This window comes from Medicago truncatula, chromosome 2 (genome assembly GCF_003473485.1).
Source record: "Medicago truncatula cultivar Jemalong A17 chromosome 2, MtrunA17r5.0-ANR, whole genome shotgun sequence".
NCBI lineage: Eukaryota > Viridiplantae > Streptophyta > Magnoliopsida > Fabales > Fabaceae > Medicago > Medicago truncatula.
This window is the reverse complement of record NC_053043.1, coordinates 3775937-3792794: the sequence shown is the minus strand read 5'-3', so window position 1 is coordinate 3792794 and position 16858 is coordinate 3775937. Positions and strand designations below refer to the sequence as shown.

Genomic DNA, 16858 nt, shown 5'->3' with positions numbered 1-16858 from the left:
TCATCACGAGGAATATGGTGCAGCTCAACCTTTGTAAAATATGTCAGCAAACGTCTCGCATAATCACGATAAGGAATCAACTTAGCATGGTGGGTCTCCCATTCACCCTTTATCTGATTGATGACGAGCGCGGAATCTCCATAGATGTCGAGGCGTTTGATTCTCATGTCAATTGCTTCCTCGATCCCAAAGATACATGCTTCATACTCAGCCATGTTGTTGGTTCATTCGAACAGAATTCTGGCGGTAAAAGGGATGTGATGCCCCTGCGGGGATACAATGACTGCCCCAATTCCTTTACCATAAGCATTAACAGCACCATCAAAGACTAAACCCCACTTGCTATTGGGATCTGGACCTTCATCAATCAACGGTTCTTCGCAGTCTTTGGATTTCAAATACATGATCTCTTCATCGGGGAAGTCGAATTCAATTGGTTGATAGTCATCAAGAGGTTGGTAAGCAAGATGATCGGCAAGAATGCTACCTTTGATTGCCTTTTGAGTTTTGAACACAATATCATATTCAGACAAAAGCATCTGCCAGCGTGCAATCTTCCCAGTAACAGCAGCTTTCTCAAAGATATACTTGATCGGATCCATTCTGGATATCAACCAAGTTGTATGATTCACCAAATAATGACGCAGGCGTTTGGCAGCCCAAGCTAGACCACAACAAGTCTTCTCAAGCATTGTATACCGAGTTTCACAGTCGGTGAACTTCTTGCTCAGATAGTAGATAGCATGTTCTTTCTTTCCAGTCTCATCTTGTTGACCAAGCACGCATCCCACAGATTCATCAAACACTGACAAATACAAAATCAAAGGCCTTCCTTCCACGGGAGGGACAAGGATAGGTGGTTCCAGCAGTTAATTCTTGATGCTATCAAAAGCTTCCTGGCATTCATCGTTCCATACAATAGGCTGATTCTTGCTCAAGCAGTCGAGTGATCTCATATGGTATATCATCATCCTCTTCATCTTCGGCTTCATACACAGGGAATTCAAAATTTGGAGGAACCGTAGGATTACTGTGTTCAACGGGTTTATTATGGTTCAAACTGCATAGAATGATTGAATGATTTTAGAAAATGGTTTTTTTTTTTCTTTTATGCAGTTCTTTGAAATTGATAAGAAAAATAAAGATGTTTTGGTTTTTTCTGGTATTACCATTATTTCCAAGAAAAAAAGAAAAAAAAATCACTAAAAAATAAAAGTCGTGAAAGAAACGACGATTTTTGTTAATAACGGCGATGCCGAAACAAACACGCCCTTCCAGAAATATCACTTTCGCTTCGGGCAGAGCGAGAGGATGGTTATTTTGAAAAACAAAACACTTAAGCAACAAGACACATTATTCGGAAACATGCATGATTGAATGAATGTTGATGGCATCACAATTTCTCGCAATGCCTCCTGGTATAACAAACATAGGCCTAGGACTACATCCAGTCGCCTCTTCAGTAATTGCATTGATAAACTCAGCACTGTAGAAGATTCATGTGGAGACTCCTGAAGTTGGGGAATATCCGAGACCCTCTTTATGCTTATTCTCAAGGAGTTGTATTAACTTGCCCCAGCCAGCAGCTTGTCCTTCTTGGATGTCATTGACAGTCAGATAATTGTCGTTCATCAGTTTCTGGATGTCATTCTGAACAACGTAGCAACCCCAAGGATTATGGAAGCATTCTGGGCAACTGGCATGATCATGGTCAAACAGAGAGGCTTGGCATAACTCGATGTGTAGTGGCACCAGAGGAGTTGCAACGTTACAAACGTCCGATCTGGGAGCTTCCTCATATACCTCAATCATGTTTACAGCAGCGTGATTCGGAAGAGGATTGTCGACGACATGAGGGACGTTATTCTCAAAGGTCAATTTTCCTTGGTCTATGAGTTTTTTTACAATGTACCTCAACGCGTAGCATCCTTCGACATCATGACCCATAGCACCTTGATGGAAATCACACTTGAGGTCCGAACGGAACTTGGGAGGCGATGGATCAGGTGGAGGCTTGCCCTGTCTGGTTGTGCAGTGCCCTTTGAGAAGTAGAGTCGGGAGTAATTCAGCATATAACATTGGTATCAGAGGAAAGGTAGGTCTAGCCTGTTGCTACTGTCGTTGTTGAGCTGGAGGCTGTTGTTGCATTCGCTGGACGACGGCATTAACGGGTACCTGAGGTTGACCCGATGGCAAAGGATACTGATGATAGAATGGTGGAAAGAAGGGATGCTGAGAGTATTGCGCATACGTGTACGACGGAGGTAGCTGAGCAGCATTGATGTCCATGACCTGGAACGTGATCAGAAAGGTTTCGGGACAGATAGTTATTGGCAGATCTATCTCCCCAAGAATGTTCTTACGGGATCCGTCGAAGGCTTTAACCAGAAAAGTGCTCATTCCCAAGGGAGTTCCCCGATAGCTCAATCGATCCAGAGTGGCCGTTGTCTGAGGCAAGGTGGTATTGACAGAGACATGGTTCTTCCCAGGAATCTGGCCATTATTGACAGTACCAGAAACGCCAGCTGCAGTACTGGGAGTGAAGAACGGTGGAAGCCCATACGGAAACCCAGCTGTCATAGCAAAGCGAGCGTCTGCAGATGTGGTTGGGAGCACGCTTGTAGTCACCGGTGCAGCTGTGGCTATAGGGATAGCCGTAGCTGATTGTTCTTGAGCGGCTAGCAGAGCAGTCATGACATCATTAGCTTTAGCCAATTCCTCCCTTAGAGTGGCTAACTCGGTACGGAGCTGAGCGTTCTCTTCTTCCATAGCCTTTTTCCTTCTTCTGTACTCTCTGGTTCGATCGATTCTATCAGGTTCGTAGACCTTCTGAGCACGAGCCACTTTTCAAACTGTGGCAGAGGAACCAGGAAGTAGTGAGCAATTGGAAGCCTTTGTGACCGATGTATGATGCATATGATGCATGATATGCAGATGCAAATGCAAAAACGACTCTTTTTAATGTCATCGAAGGACTTTTTAAACAAATTCGAAACATTGTAAACACTGTTAAACAAGCAAAATAAGGTTTTACAATGGTAAACTTATGAATACAAGTTCACACCTGCGGTGTCTTACAATGTTTCGATCTGTCTAAAAAAATCTTCGATGTATGCGTGAAAAAAAACTTATGCATGAATGCATGTATGCATGGTTGTTTTGTTTAGTTACAAAGAACAAGGTGGGTTGAGATTCAAAGTAACAGGGCCACGGATGGACACGGCGTCCGGTGAACTAAGGCTTTGGATAATAGTAACCAAGGTTCTAATCAAGTTCCCAAACTGCAACCTCTCTCACATATATCATGGTAGTACAGGACGACACCCGTTCCATGATTATTTGTGAGAAGGTCTAGTTTGAGTGTAGTATCGCGTGACGACTAAAGTTTGAGACAACACTCAATTTAGCCACCGCACTACGTCCTAAAAAGGCTAGGATGGGTTTGGTAACTACGGTTCATAGCTTCGTCGAACAATTGAAAGTGAAGTGCCTAAGCATGACAACACACGCCGACAATATCACCTTCAAAATGCCTCAGCTATGTGAGATTGATCGCATAATCCAATACACGAGGCAACCCCCGGATCGAATTGTCGATTATATCTCTACCTAAACATAAGTTCACTCAGCCCGGGTATAGGACTTTTGATATTCTCACCCCACACGTCAAATGAAAATAAACAAGTATTCACATATGTAAGCAATAAAACAAAGCGTAAATATAAACTAAGGAAAACTAGGCGCGACCCGCTAAAAAGAATCCCCAGTGAAGTCGCCATTTCTGTTATCATGGTTTTTGGGTGCCAAGCCATTAATTGGACTTGAACCTTTTGACCGTTGATATCTCTCTTTTTTCTTGGGAAGGGTAAAAGGAGAAAAACCCTTGAGTTTCCGAATTCGGGGGTCGTTTTCGCTACGGGAAGGTGTTAGGCACCCGGAGCGATTATGGTATTCCATAAGAACCGCTCTCCTAAGTTTATTTCTACGCTTTAGTTTTATTGCTTATTTGTAAAAAAGAAAGTGTGATTAGTTAAGAATGGGGGTGAGAAGAAGTAGAATTTGATTTTTATTTCGGCTTGGATGAGTTTTGACTCATTGCCTACGTACCGTTTTACGGGATCAAAACCGGCGTAGTTCTTGCTAAAAAGACTTGTTGTTTTTTTTGTTTTAATTGTTTGATTTTTAGTTTTAAAAAAATGGTTTTGAAGAAGGAGATTGGGAGGCTTCATGAGCATTAGATTTAGCAAAAAAGTGAGGTTTGTTTAGTGATTAAAAAGAAAGTCTAAATGATTAAGATGAATTGAATTTTTCTTAAGAAAAAAAGAAAGGAAAAAAAATGAAGTGTTGACTTCATATTTATTATGAAAATTTTTGAAGTGAAGTTCAATTGTTTTTTTTGAAAAAAAGATGGATTTTCTCTAAGTGTTTAAAACCTAAGCATTCACCTAACCATACAATCCTATGCATACATCTAAGGTGAGTGTGTGCGTGTCGGTGCGTCATAGTGTCCATAGTCCATATTACAAAAATTGCCTAAATACATTCTATGGCCCCTTTGCCAAGCTACAAACCAATGATAACAAATTACACCTCTAAATGAATTAAGACTTGTAAAAAATAAATGCTAAGCTAGAGAAGGTGGAGAAGGTAGTGAAATGCTATGAAATGTATGGCACATGAGATGAAATAGTTAGTAAAATAAAGCATAGAGTAAAAAGAGTGCACAAAAATATTAAGAGAAAAGACATAAAAGAGACTAATAAAGTGACAAAATGTGCATGAAAGTGGTCATAGAATTCTAGTACATGCATGACCCCTAATTCCTTCATTATGACAAATTTTAGAGGTCTTGTTTGGTGTCGAAATGAGGGAAAATAGGACACATTTTATGCTAGAATTTATAGCACACTTTCACAATATTTTGGCACTTCATTAACTAGTAAAAGTGCATGTTAATTGCAAAGCAAAGAGGGAAGTAAAAAAAAACACTATACACAAGCAGCAACTTGCACCCATAACCAGTGATAATTCATCACAAAAATTGCATCTTAAGAACTCATATCGCATGCCAACATTTTCATGAGGAATATGCTACTAAAATGCACAAAATTATGCCTAAGCGCTCTAATTAACCAAGAAATATCACATACTCTCTTTTATCATTTTAAAACCATTGAGAAGCATCAAAAAGGCATGAAAATTTATCAAGAAATATGTGATAATTTTTGGAGATTTTTTAGAACAAATTTAAGCATGCAGAGGTTCAAACAGCAAAGAAACATGGTGCAAATAGCAAAAAAAACAGCAAAAATTGAAAATAATAGGCCCAAACCAAAATCAGAAAGCCTGGAAGCACAGGAAGCGTTAGATTGATCTGAAGGCTGAGAATGAGAGAGTAAAACCGAAAATAAACCGGACCGGTTCAAGTCTCTATATATAGAGGTGAAATCCGGTTTTTTCATTTTGATACTCCTCTTTCTCTTTCTTCTCTCTTTTAGAGAGAGAAGCTCCACCTTCTCTCTAACTTTCCGGTCATCTTCTCCGGTTGGCATGGCTTTTCCGGCGCGGCGGACGGCGGTGGCGCCTCCGCGCCGGAGTTCGAAACTGCTCCGATTCAAATTTTTTTTACGTTTTTAAACATCCTTTTTTTATGTATTACTCGAATCCGAGCTTAGATTTTTCAAAAGAGCTTTGAATCGGAGTAGATCTAAACTTGAACCTTGACGAAAAAAACTTGAGAAAACGGAAGGAGAAAGAGGGAGAACGACGGCGGTTACCTCACGGTTGCGGTGACTCTTGGCTTGGCGTTACTGCTTCGTGTTCGTTGCGTTCTTCCCGTTCTTGCTGTTTCGCGTTCTTCGCGGTTGCTTCAGCTTCTGTTGCTTCGCGTTCTTCGCGGTGGCTTCAGCTTCTGTTGCTTCGCGTTCTTGCTGCTTCTGTACAGATTCGGTTTTCCCTTTCTTCTTCTCGGATTCGCGCACCTTTCGTGATCGTGCTTGAGTCCGGTGACGGATTCGCACTCGTATTGCGAAAGGAACAAATCGATGATAATGATTCTCTGACGAATCTTCTGAGATTTGCAGAAGTTTCAAAGAATTTTGATGATTTTGTTGTGAATTCTGCGTTAGGGTTTGATGAATTTTTCTCTGTTCTTGGTGATTCTGTTTTCTTTGATCTAACAGAATAGAGAGAGAAATTTTTTGATCTGTTTGTGATGTGGCACTATGTGAATGGAATCCCCAAAAATCTGACACTGTTCCCCTTTTATATGCTGCCAAGTGTGCATCTGAGCCAATGAAAACAGGACACCTGGATCTGGAGAAGAAAATGGCACGGCTTTGTAATTTTGGACTTTGAGGACCTCCCTGCAATTTTGTAAAATATGGGACTGGACTGCAATTTTAAAAACAGAACTAAAAAGTATAAAAATTGGACAATTTGGACTTAAATGCAATTTTAACAAAATCAAGGGACTAAAATGCAAAAATAAAAATAAAATGAATTAAAATTTGCAATTTTGACCAAACGTAAAGCGAAACAAAAATAAAATTGACAAAACGGACTAAAACGAACCAACGGCCTAAATGATGTACTTCAAAGTAACCTCCCTATGCCAAAATTTTGTGTGAAATGACCAAAATGCCCCTAGGGCTAAAAACGACCTAAACAGAATCAAATTAACTCGACACTGACTCAGATGCAAGTTTGAAATGAAATTAGCAAGGTTTACTGATGGAATGAAAAAAAACAATCTGAAAAGACTCAGAGACAGTCACAAGGATGAAAATGGGTCCCACTGCAGGAAATGACCAAAATACCCTTCTGTATGACTTTTTTGCAAATTTTGAAATAAACTGTAGAAAAAGCAATGTAATGATTCAGAGACACTTTTGAATGACTTACAAGACAAGTAAAGACATTTCGAAAGGTTTTATGCAAGAAAAACATAGGTAAAATTGTGATTGAAAAAACTGCGAGGCAGAGACAATTTGAACTGTGCAGTTGAAATTTGATAATTGACAAAGTTTGAAATGAAATTGGGCCCAGTATTTTTAGGTCCAAAAACAGGGTATAACACCACATATGTAGAAAGGTGATTGTATAGTCTTTGAACTTGGTCAAATATGTGTTGTGGCATCTTGAACTCTTATTTACCATTACCATGACTCTAATACGACTTAATAACAGACTCCTATCCCATTTGAAATTGGTATCTATGCTCAGTCATCAATCAATTTAGCTATTATTAGCAGATGCAACAATAGTTGTGACCCGATTAACATGATTTGAAAGGAAAATACACGCACTTAAGCTTAGTGGTCATTATATAATTCAACTACTTATTTTTTTTGGTGTCAACTGGGTTCTATACAACCATCACATTTAATATGACTATCAATTCAATCAAACTTATAAAATTTGCAAGTATATATTATGTATCCATGTTACTTATCAGAAGATCCGCATCTAAAATCTATTTATAAAATTTAACCAAAACTTTTTTATGGACCAAATCTATTTATGCTTCCTTCGCATTTGCCTCCAGGATTTCGGCTTCCCAGACATTACCATCAAACTCATCATGCATTGTGTTACCTCACCAAGCTACTCATTGTTATGGAATGGAAACAAGCTCTCTCCTTTCAAGCCTACTCATGGACTTCGTCAAGGTGACCCGCTGTCTCCTTATCTTTTCATCCTCTGTATGGAAAAACTCTCTGTTGCAATCAATTCCGCTGTCAATCAAGGGAGATGGGAACCAATACAAATCACAAATACGGGGGCCAAGGTATCTCATTTACTCTTTGCAGATGATGTTCTCCTTTTTACCAAAGCGAAGAGCTCTCAGTTTCACTTCATCCACAACCTTTTTGAGAGATTCAGTCGAGCATCGGGATTGAAAATCAACATCTCCAAATCAAGAGCTTACTATTCATCAGGTACTCCTCATGGGAAAATCACTAATCTCACAAACATCTCTGGTATTCAAAGCACACCTTCTCTTGGAAAATACTTGGGTTTCCCAATGCTCCAAGGTAGACCAAAGAAAAGTGATTTCCATTTCATCATTGAAAAAATGCAAACTAGACTGGCCGCTTGGAAAAGTAGACTTCTAAACAGAACAGGTAGAATGACACTTGCTTCATCTGTTCTTTCCTCCATTCCTACTTACTATATGCAGATTAATTGGCTTCCCCAAAATATTTGTGATAGCATTGATCAGACAACCAGAAACTTCCTTTGGAAAGGCACGAATAATAAAGGAATCCATTTGGTGAATTGGAAGACAGTCACTAGTCCGAAGAGTATTGGCGGCCTTAGTATCCGAACAGCCAGAGATGCTAACACAAGTTTACTAGGGAAGCTCGTGTGGGATATGGTTCAATCAACAAACAAATTGTGGGTTAACATTCTCTCCAACAGGTACACATCAGGGTCTAACACACTCCATGCCACCGCCAATAGCAACAACTCCCCCACCTGGTTCTCCATTATCAAGGCTAAAGACATCCTCAGTAGTGGTTATGTTTGGCGTGCAGGATCAGGATCTTCATCTTTTTGGTTCAATCATTGGAGCTCCCATGGGCTCATTGGCTCTCTTGTCCCCATCATTGATGTTCACGATCTCCACCTCACGGTTCGAGAGGTCTTCACTTTCAATGGACAACCCACTCAGGCTCTCTACACAAACCTCCCTCAAGCTATTGCTACTTTCATTAACAACTACCGCATCAATTTTAATGAAAGAGTTGAAGATACCTTCATTTGGAAAGAAAATGTCAATGGCGTTTATAACGCTAAGAGTGGCTACTCGTGGCTTCTTCGAAACTCGGTTACTACAAACAATACTCCTAGCATGGTTTCTTGGTCTTGGATATGGAGATTAAAAATTCCAGAAAAGTTCAAGCTTCTAGTATGGCTCGCATGTCATAATGCAATCCCCACACTCTCTTTGTTGCGCCACCGCAATATGGTAAATTCTGCAATATGCTCAAGATGTGGGAATGAAGACGAAACGCTGCTCCACTGCCTTCGTGATTGCAATCACTCTAAAATCATTTGGCTTAAAATTGGATTCGCGGAACCGGATTTTTTTGTTGAAGGTACTCCGCAAATCTGGCTCAAAACCAATGCAACCGGTGCTCGTTCTACCATTTTTCTGGCTGCTCTTTGGTGGACATGGAGGCAAAGAAATCAGATGTGTCTCAGCGATGAACCATGGTCTCTTGTTCGCATACAGTTCCAAGTTCAACATGCGGTGGAAGCAATTGAAAATGCACTGCATTCTGAAGTAATCCCCACGCCTGGTCGCACGGTACGCTGGAATGAAAACAATTTTAACAGTTTTGTGCTTAATGTTGAGGTAGCTGCTTGGGAACTCCTATTAGAGCGGGTTTTGGTGGAATCATAAGAAATTATGCAGGTTTATTTCTTAAAGGTTTCTCTGGATATATTACAGCAAGTTCTGACATATTGTTTGCCGAGCTCACAGCAATACACCGTGGTATTCTGCTGGCCATTGATTTAGGTATTGAAGAAATGGTTTGTTACTCGGACTCCATGATCTCCATTCAGCTCCTTACTGTGCATGCCATCACTTACCATGCCTATGCTGTGTTGCTTCAAGACATCAGAGATCTCTTGTCCTCAAGGAATTTCACCGTTCATCATTGCCTAAGAGAAGGAAACCAGTGTGCTGATTTTTTAGCTAAACTCGGTGCCACTTCGAATGAAGAATTTTCAACTTATGATACTTCTCCAAGCGACCTTCTTCCTCTGATCAAGAACGACGCCTTAGGAGTTCTTTATTCTAGAGCTTAGTTCATTCTTCTCTGTTGTTTTTTCCTTTTAATTTATCTTTGTAACCAAAAAAAAAAGAGAGTACATGGCTAAAGATTAGATTTTTCAACTATGTCACATTCTCACGGAGGGTAACATGTGTGCTGACTTAGTCAAGCTTAGAACAAGGTTTATGAGTGATATATTGATCGTGCTTGACCCTTCGGCTGGGCTTCGCTTATTGCTTACAGCAGACAGTATGGGTGTTGCTTATCATCGCGGTCAGTAGTCTCTTATTTATTTTTGTTTTTGCTTTCCCTTTTTCTCATGTAAATAAAAAAAATAAAAAAACAAAACTTCGTTCCGCACGTTTATCTCTATCTATTCAAATATTGGCGATTTACATACAAGTATGTGGGGTGTGACATTTGCAAGTCACTCACTCCTTAATTTTAACCAAAAAAAAAAGAGGAACAAAAGAAATTAACCATAACAAAAGCTTAAAACGACCAGTAAAAAAACTAATTAAATTGATCATCTTTTTTACAATCACACAACCTTAACAGCAGTGCAATGCAATGTTGGAAGCTTCTCTAATAAATCAATAGTCAACATAGATGCCTTTGATTTTGGCTTTGTTATTATCCTCTCAGAATTTCCCATTGGAAGAGGAGTTGTTGAAGTGTTCCTTTCACATGGACCTAACCATTTAGCTTGCATGTACCTATGCTTCCTCCATGGCCCCATGTGCATTTTTTTATCCTTCATGCATTTTTTGGCTGCATTGCATAATATTTTGATTAGGTTTCCCAATCTCTCTACTTTCCCTACAAACACTTCAGGCAGCTTCTGGACAAGTTTGTTGTATTCATCACTTCCCCTTGCCATCTCAAACTCAGCTTGGAAATTCAGCTCAATCATGACCCTTACTTCCCCTTTCTTTGGATTTGTATTGTCTATCACATCCAAAAATATGTGTTCTCCTGCATAGTTAATTTTAATATATTAGATTAGGAAAACTATGATACTAAAATGTGCTAAATTTAGTAATATAATCTCAAACTCTTCTTTTAGATTGGATTCTATTCATTAGCTTAAGTCTACTTTGGTTGGTGCAGATAGAGCGAAAACCCTCTATGTCGATAGAGTGAATCCATCGTAGACGTTCACTCTTAAAAGAGATGACAATGCTAGAAGCCTCATATTGAGTAACTAAAAGTATTCAATATGACACTTAAACAATGAAACACTTAAACGAGATGACAACCTTAAAAGTCTTGCATTGATTCGATCAATAACACATCGACGATAAGAAATGAAAGTGAATTGATGATAATTTGGGACTACTTTTTCAACTTTTCAATTTTCTTATTTTCTTTCTATCCATGAAGAATCTCTTCATTTCCTACTTTTAAATTTTTTAATTCCTCTTAACAAGAGCATCATTCACCACTTTTTTATTTTATTTTTAGGTGGGTGAAAAGGGATAATGTAATTTATAGCATATACTCTTTGAAACCTATCTTATTAGACCCACCACAAGATTGCTTTTCATATAAACTATAACTTTTTATGTAAAGACAACAAATTAAACAGTGAAAGATACAATTGAAAAATTGAAAATATACCTGACGGAATATCTGATGAAGTTCTCCATTTTGTTTTGCAAATAGCACTATTGAAACCAGCTTTCTGAAGCCTCATAGAAACTTCCCTCATTAAGCAGTTTCTGCAGGTGGTGATGGCACCCATCATCTTTCTGTTGCAGCCACACACTGCTTCACAGCTTTTTATTTCTTGAATAGCTTCTTTAGTGGCACTCCTTATCTTTGTCTCCAAAGAACTTGTTCTGTATATATTGGTCTGCACCAAAATTAAATCCCATTGATTGATCAAAACAAAAAGCCTCCAAAATCTAATGCTTTTGGAACAAAAGAAAATTTAAATCATATTTATTTAGAAGGTTGATTGTGATTTACATATCACAAATTATAGAGCTAGCTGATCAGATCCAACAAAAAATTAAATACATATTAATTTTGGAACAATCAATTAAGCAAAGAAAGTGAATTACACTACTATGTCCCTCTACATAAAATCACACACATGACCATATAATAGTATTAAAAATTCAAATAATTACCTGCACACCAAGATGTTGGCTTTCCCAAAAGCTTCGGTTCTTCTCAATGGTATCACTTGGATCTCTCTCTTCTTTATCATCATCATCGAAATCCATTTCAAGTGAATGACATTGATCATCACTACTAACACTTTGACCCGACATGATCACTTCGTCAGTACTAAGAAATTCAAACTCAACATCACCAACACTCGTATCTGAAGATTGTCCTTCAGACTCAAGACTATCCTGGCGACTAATCGTCAGGAACCTAGTAGATTTTCGGGCCAAAGAGGTAACACCCATGATTCTTGTTTTCTCAAAGATGTGGGTATTCTTACACTCACGTTTTGTTCAACATGAATTTCAGTGTCTTATACGCGAAAGATTGTTGTTTAGGTGGGTCCATCATTAGGACCTACTTAGGACTATACTATGCGCCGCGCACATGAAGGTAAATTCTGGCATTAGCTTACGTGGCATTTTTTTATTGGATGGACCAAATCTGTTCCTATATGAAATAAGAAAAATGATTAGATGAACTCTTCCATAACATGTCATTCTTACGCTCACCCAATTAAAACCCAACACCTCATTAAAATAATTAAAAAAATAAATTAAAATCAATCAATGGTGGTGGTGCTAAATTATTTAATTGAGGTGTTGGATTTTAATTTACTGAATATAAAAATGACGTGTTAAGTTAGAGTTCGCGTAAGAATTTCTCATGAAATAATTCGAGTATATTGATAAAAAAAAAATGCCATAAATAAAAAATGCAATAATTCCAGTAATACTATTGCTTGGGACAGACAACAAGGATCCACGTCAGTCCCCTCCAATTATTTCGAACCTACTCTTTACTCCAATCATAAATGTGGATATACTCGAATATTCATATATCAAAAAATTTTATGCCATTTTTTTTCAGCAAAATTATGCCGTTTTTTATACTACTGCTTATAATTAAATTAATTTAAGAAAAAAAATACCACCATTCAGTAAAAAAAAAAATGCCATAGAAGACATTTACACTTTCTCAAAAAAATGTAGACTAAAGACAATAAAAGACATTTTAACTTTGATATTTTGGTGTAAAATATTTAATAATTTCTCGAGTCTACATATGTATTGGAATTATTTGTGTGTAAATGTAATTATTATTTAAATGAAAATATTTAACAAATATTTATTGATAGTATTGTGAGATTTGAGTTGTAATTGTTGTTACTTTTTCAAAGTGTTTTTCTAACGCTTCTTGTGCTGGGAGGATTGTGTATTTTTGTTAATATAATTCATTTTACCTTCTTAAAAAGATATTATGGAGACTTAGATAGAATGTAGTATTAGAATTTTGGTAAAATTCAAATAACTTTTGAATATATTATATTAAAAGACCAACGACTAATATATTTAAGAACTTCCGTCAAAAAACATCTTCGAGAAATTATGGTATAAATTTCTTTTATTTGAAAAAACAATAAAATTGAGAAAGGGGGAATTATTATTAGGGTTAAATAGTTGTTTGATCTCTATAAATATATATTTTGTATAAAAATATATGTTTTTGGTACAACATATATTTTGTATTTCTAGTCCATCCAAAATTGTTCATAAAAAAATGGTCCCAATGTGTTTTCCTTTAGTAAATTTGGTCCACGTTTTTAAAGGTTGTACACACTACACATGATGTTGTATAGAGTGGAAAAACAAAAAATGATTTTATTTATATAGATCAAAACTTTATGGGATTCAAAAGAGAAAATAATTTATAAATTTTATGTAGATAAAGTTCATTTTTAAAGTTTCAATATGTCGAATACATTTTTTTTTTAAATTCTTCTTTTGACTTTTAAACAAAGGCATTTGTTAGCATTTCACTTTAAAACTTCATCTTTCATTTTCAGTCTCCTGATATATTGTTATGTTTAACTTATTTTAACATTGAGGACCACCTACACTAAACGAAAATATTTGAGGACCTTGTTCGAAAAGAATTTTTTTGGAAGGATTAAAAACCAATATTAGTACATTTATATATATATATATATATATATATATATATATATATATATATATATATATTAAAATCTTATTTAACCTTATTATTAATAACGATCGATGACATTTATGATAATTTCACAATTATTTATCCAAGAGCGCTTAGATGAGATGACACAAGTCTCTTCTAATTTAACCAAGGTCCTAAGTTCGAATCCAATCTTGAACATGCAACAATGTTAAACCTCTTACGGGAACTTGCCGTCCAATTAGGTCCCACAATATCCGAGAGATTAGTCTTCGCAGTCGTGCACATGGAGAATACCCGGATTACACTCAAAATTTACAATTATCTTGTGTACAATTTTAGTTATATCGTTTAAGATGATAAAAATCAAACTTTTATCATTAAACTAACCCATCATAATCTTAAACTATAAATTTGAAAATCGTGCTTTATGAAAATAAATAGGAAATAGTGCTCCTTAATAAGAATGAAAAGGGAGAAAGTAAAAGAATGCCAGCAACATTCAGCACTCTCTTTAATATTCATTCTTTTATGGATGAAATTAATGTATGTTTCACCACTTTATATGAATTTCATTTTTAAATTGTAAATCTTACGTTGATTTATCCAATAAAATAATGAGTATTAGAGAGAATGCTTAAAAGAGAGTATGGTTAACATTCCTCAAAAAAGAATTTATCCCCTAATCCTAATCTTGTGATGGAGACGAAAAGGGACCACCATGATGTGAATGGAGCTGCAACGTTGTGAGATCAGAGGCGTTGGTTCATGATCTTATCCGATGGGGGAGTTAAGTGGGCCTTCATGTCGTTCATCATAATATCCCATTTTATATGAGGGACTATTTTGATAATTGAATCTAACCAGATAGATATTATAGATACATGGTAACAAAGCATGAGTTTGTTTGTCGAAAAAAAAGCATGAGTTTGTTAAAAAAAGAACTTTAATTTTTCTCACTTTGTTCACTTTAGATAATCCAAATTCTAGATTATTAATTTTTTTTTGACAACAGATTATTAATTATTAATGATGGAAATCGGTGGAAATACGCGGCGTCTTGTGAATGGTTTTTGTTGATGCAATGGAAAATGATTTTTAACCTATTGTAGTACTACTAGAGTATATCATCATCCATTTGAAGACCAACAAGGGGTGTGGGGCATAAGAAATGAGGACAAAATTAAGGGTTTCTCTGTCATTTGGTTGTGTTGCAATAATTTGTATGCCCCACTATGGTGTTTTGTAAATAAATAGACATATATCGGAATAGAGTAGTGTTATTTGAACGTCAATTTGCTTGACAACTAAATGGACAACCACATTTTTACAAAGAAAAGTACGTATTGACACAAATATCAAAGTAATAGAGAGAGAAAGTGAAAATAAAATGTGACTATGAGAGATAAAGTCATCACAAAAATTATTAAAAAATGATTGTACAAATATCATTTCTCATCGGAATAATACATGACTTGTGAAGGTTGAAACGAAACGACTATGATCTGTATTTGTTTTATGGGGTAATAATGGATAGCACAATTATCACTTCTTGCGGTCCTTACTTTGAGTCATCAAGGGATCTCATAATTTTATTTTTTTTAAGCAAAAGAAGATAAAATTAAATAAAATGAAAGAGTTACAGAGATTGGGGGATATTAAACCTGACCCAGAAATATATCACGTAATACAAAACTAAGTGTAACGACCCTAATCTATTCTAATACAAATTCATTAATCGCAGGCACAACCTAGCAAACCCGCGTACGGGCGCGAAATCAAGTTACAAAAAAATATGAAGTGTGAAAACATGTAAGCAACAAAAAGGGTTTCAACCGGTGAATGGACCGTCAACACGGTAACAAATCCAAGTGTCAACTCCCTGAACAAAGCAGCAAGTGTTCAGGGTTTTTAAAAGTGTGGAGGCAGACATGAACCACCAAGCACAACAAGTGAGTAACCAGACCCTTGCGAGTTTTTAAATCACACACAGAACCAAGCCCTTTCGGGTTTTTGAAACACAACTACTAAGGGGAGATTTTAATATCCTAACAAGAATTGAGTCCATGAGTAAAGCCGGGGTTAAGTTAACCATGATAAAACCGCAAATTGATCCATAAATGCAACTTATTTAGTTGATTTCATTTTTTGAATGTGTCAAAATTAATTCTAAAATTGTATAATTGATTTTAGGGCATAAGTTAAGAAGGTAAAAAGACAATTAAAATAGTATAACTGTTCTGGACCGGCCAAAAGGACCTTTGGCCCATTTACTTAGGCCCAATACAATTCAAAGCCCAAACACCACGTTTGGCAAAGTTACTTGCAACACACCCCTTCCACTCAAGGGGGGTGCATGGAGCGAGAGAGACTGGTTCAAACGAACCTCAACGTCTCTCTGCACGTTTCCGCAATAAACTCTCTAGCGGTTACACTTTCCACGATTTTGTAACCGCCAGAGCCAGGTGTGCCATTACAACGGCTCTGCAGCCCTCCACCTCTATAAATAGGGGATTCACAACAGTCCCCAAGGTAGAATCTATCTCTTCCTTTAAACCCTCACTCTCTCTGATCTCTACTTACTTGAGCGTCGGAGTGCTTGCAGGTTCACACCCCCATCCGCTCCAAGAAGCATTTTGGCGCATTTCACCACCACTAAAACCACCACATTCAAAGCACCGGCAGCCACCTTCTGATCAGGTACGATCAATAACTTTTGTATTGAAAAGATAAAATTTTAATACATTGAATGCATAATTTCCAAGAAAATGTTTCTATGTTTAATTAATTAATTTGTGCTTCAAAGACACAAGTTAGCATTTCGATTTTAATATGTTTAGATTTTTTTTTTCTTCTGTAGAATTGGTTTTACTTCCAAAATCAATTCTAACTTAAAGTTGAAGCTAGGATTTATGTTCTCTAATTCC

At 36.9% G+C, this 16858-nt stretch overlaps 1 protein-coding gene across 1 annotated transcript; it reads right to left on the bottom strand.

The window, feature by feature from the left end:
* Positions 1–10137: 10137 nt before the first annotated feature.
* On the bottom strand, positions 10138–12243 carry LOC11423944 (uncharacterized). The gene is made up of 3 exons (XM_003593534.3): positions 11924–12243; positions 11409–11643; positions 10138–10763 (listed from the first exon to the last, which is right to left on the bottom strand). The coding sequence occupies exons 1-3, from the start codon at positions 12206–12208 to the stop codon at positions 10330–10332; spliced, it is 954 nt and encodes a 317-aa protein (XP_003593582.1). The 5' UTR covers positions 12209–12243; the 3' UTR covers positions 10138–10329.
* Positions 12244–16858: the final 4615 nt, after the last annotated feature.

What these genes read in the sequence shown, in the direction of transcription:
- LOC11423944 (XM_003593534.3), bottom strand. Translation starts at nt 12,208, where the DNA reads ATGGGTGTTACCTCTTTGGCCCGAAAATCTACTAGGTTCCTGACGATT. An exon ending in GCCAACATCTTGGTGTGCAG is followed by an intron (nt 11,644 to 11,923) that starts GTAATTATTTGA and finishes ATTTTGGTGCAG; the next exon opens with ACCAATATATACAGAACAAG. An exon ending in TTCATCAGATATTCCGTCAG is followed by an intron (nt 10,764 to 11,408) that starts GTATATTTTCAA and finishes TTAACTATGCAG; the next exon opens with GAGAACACATATTTTTGGAT.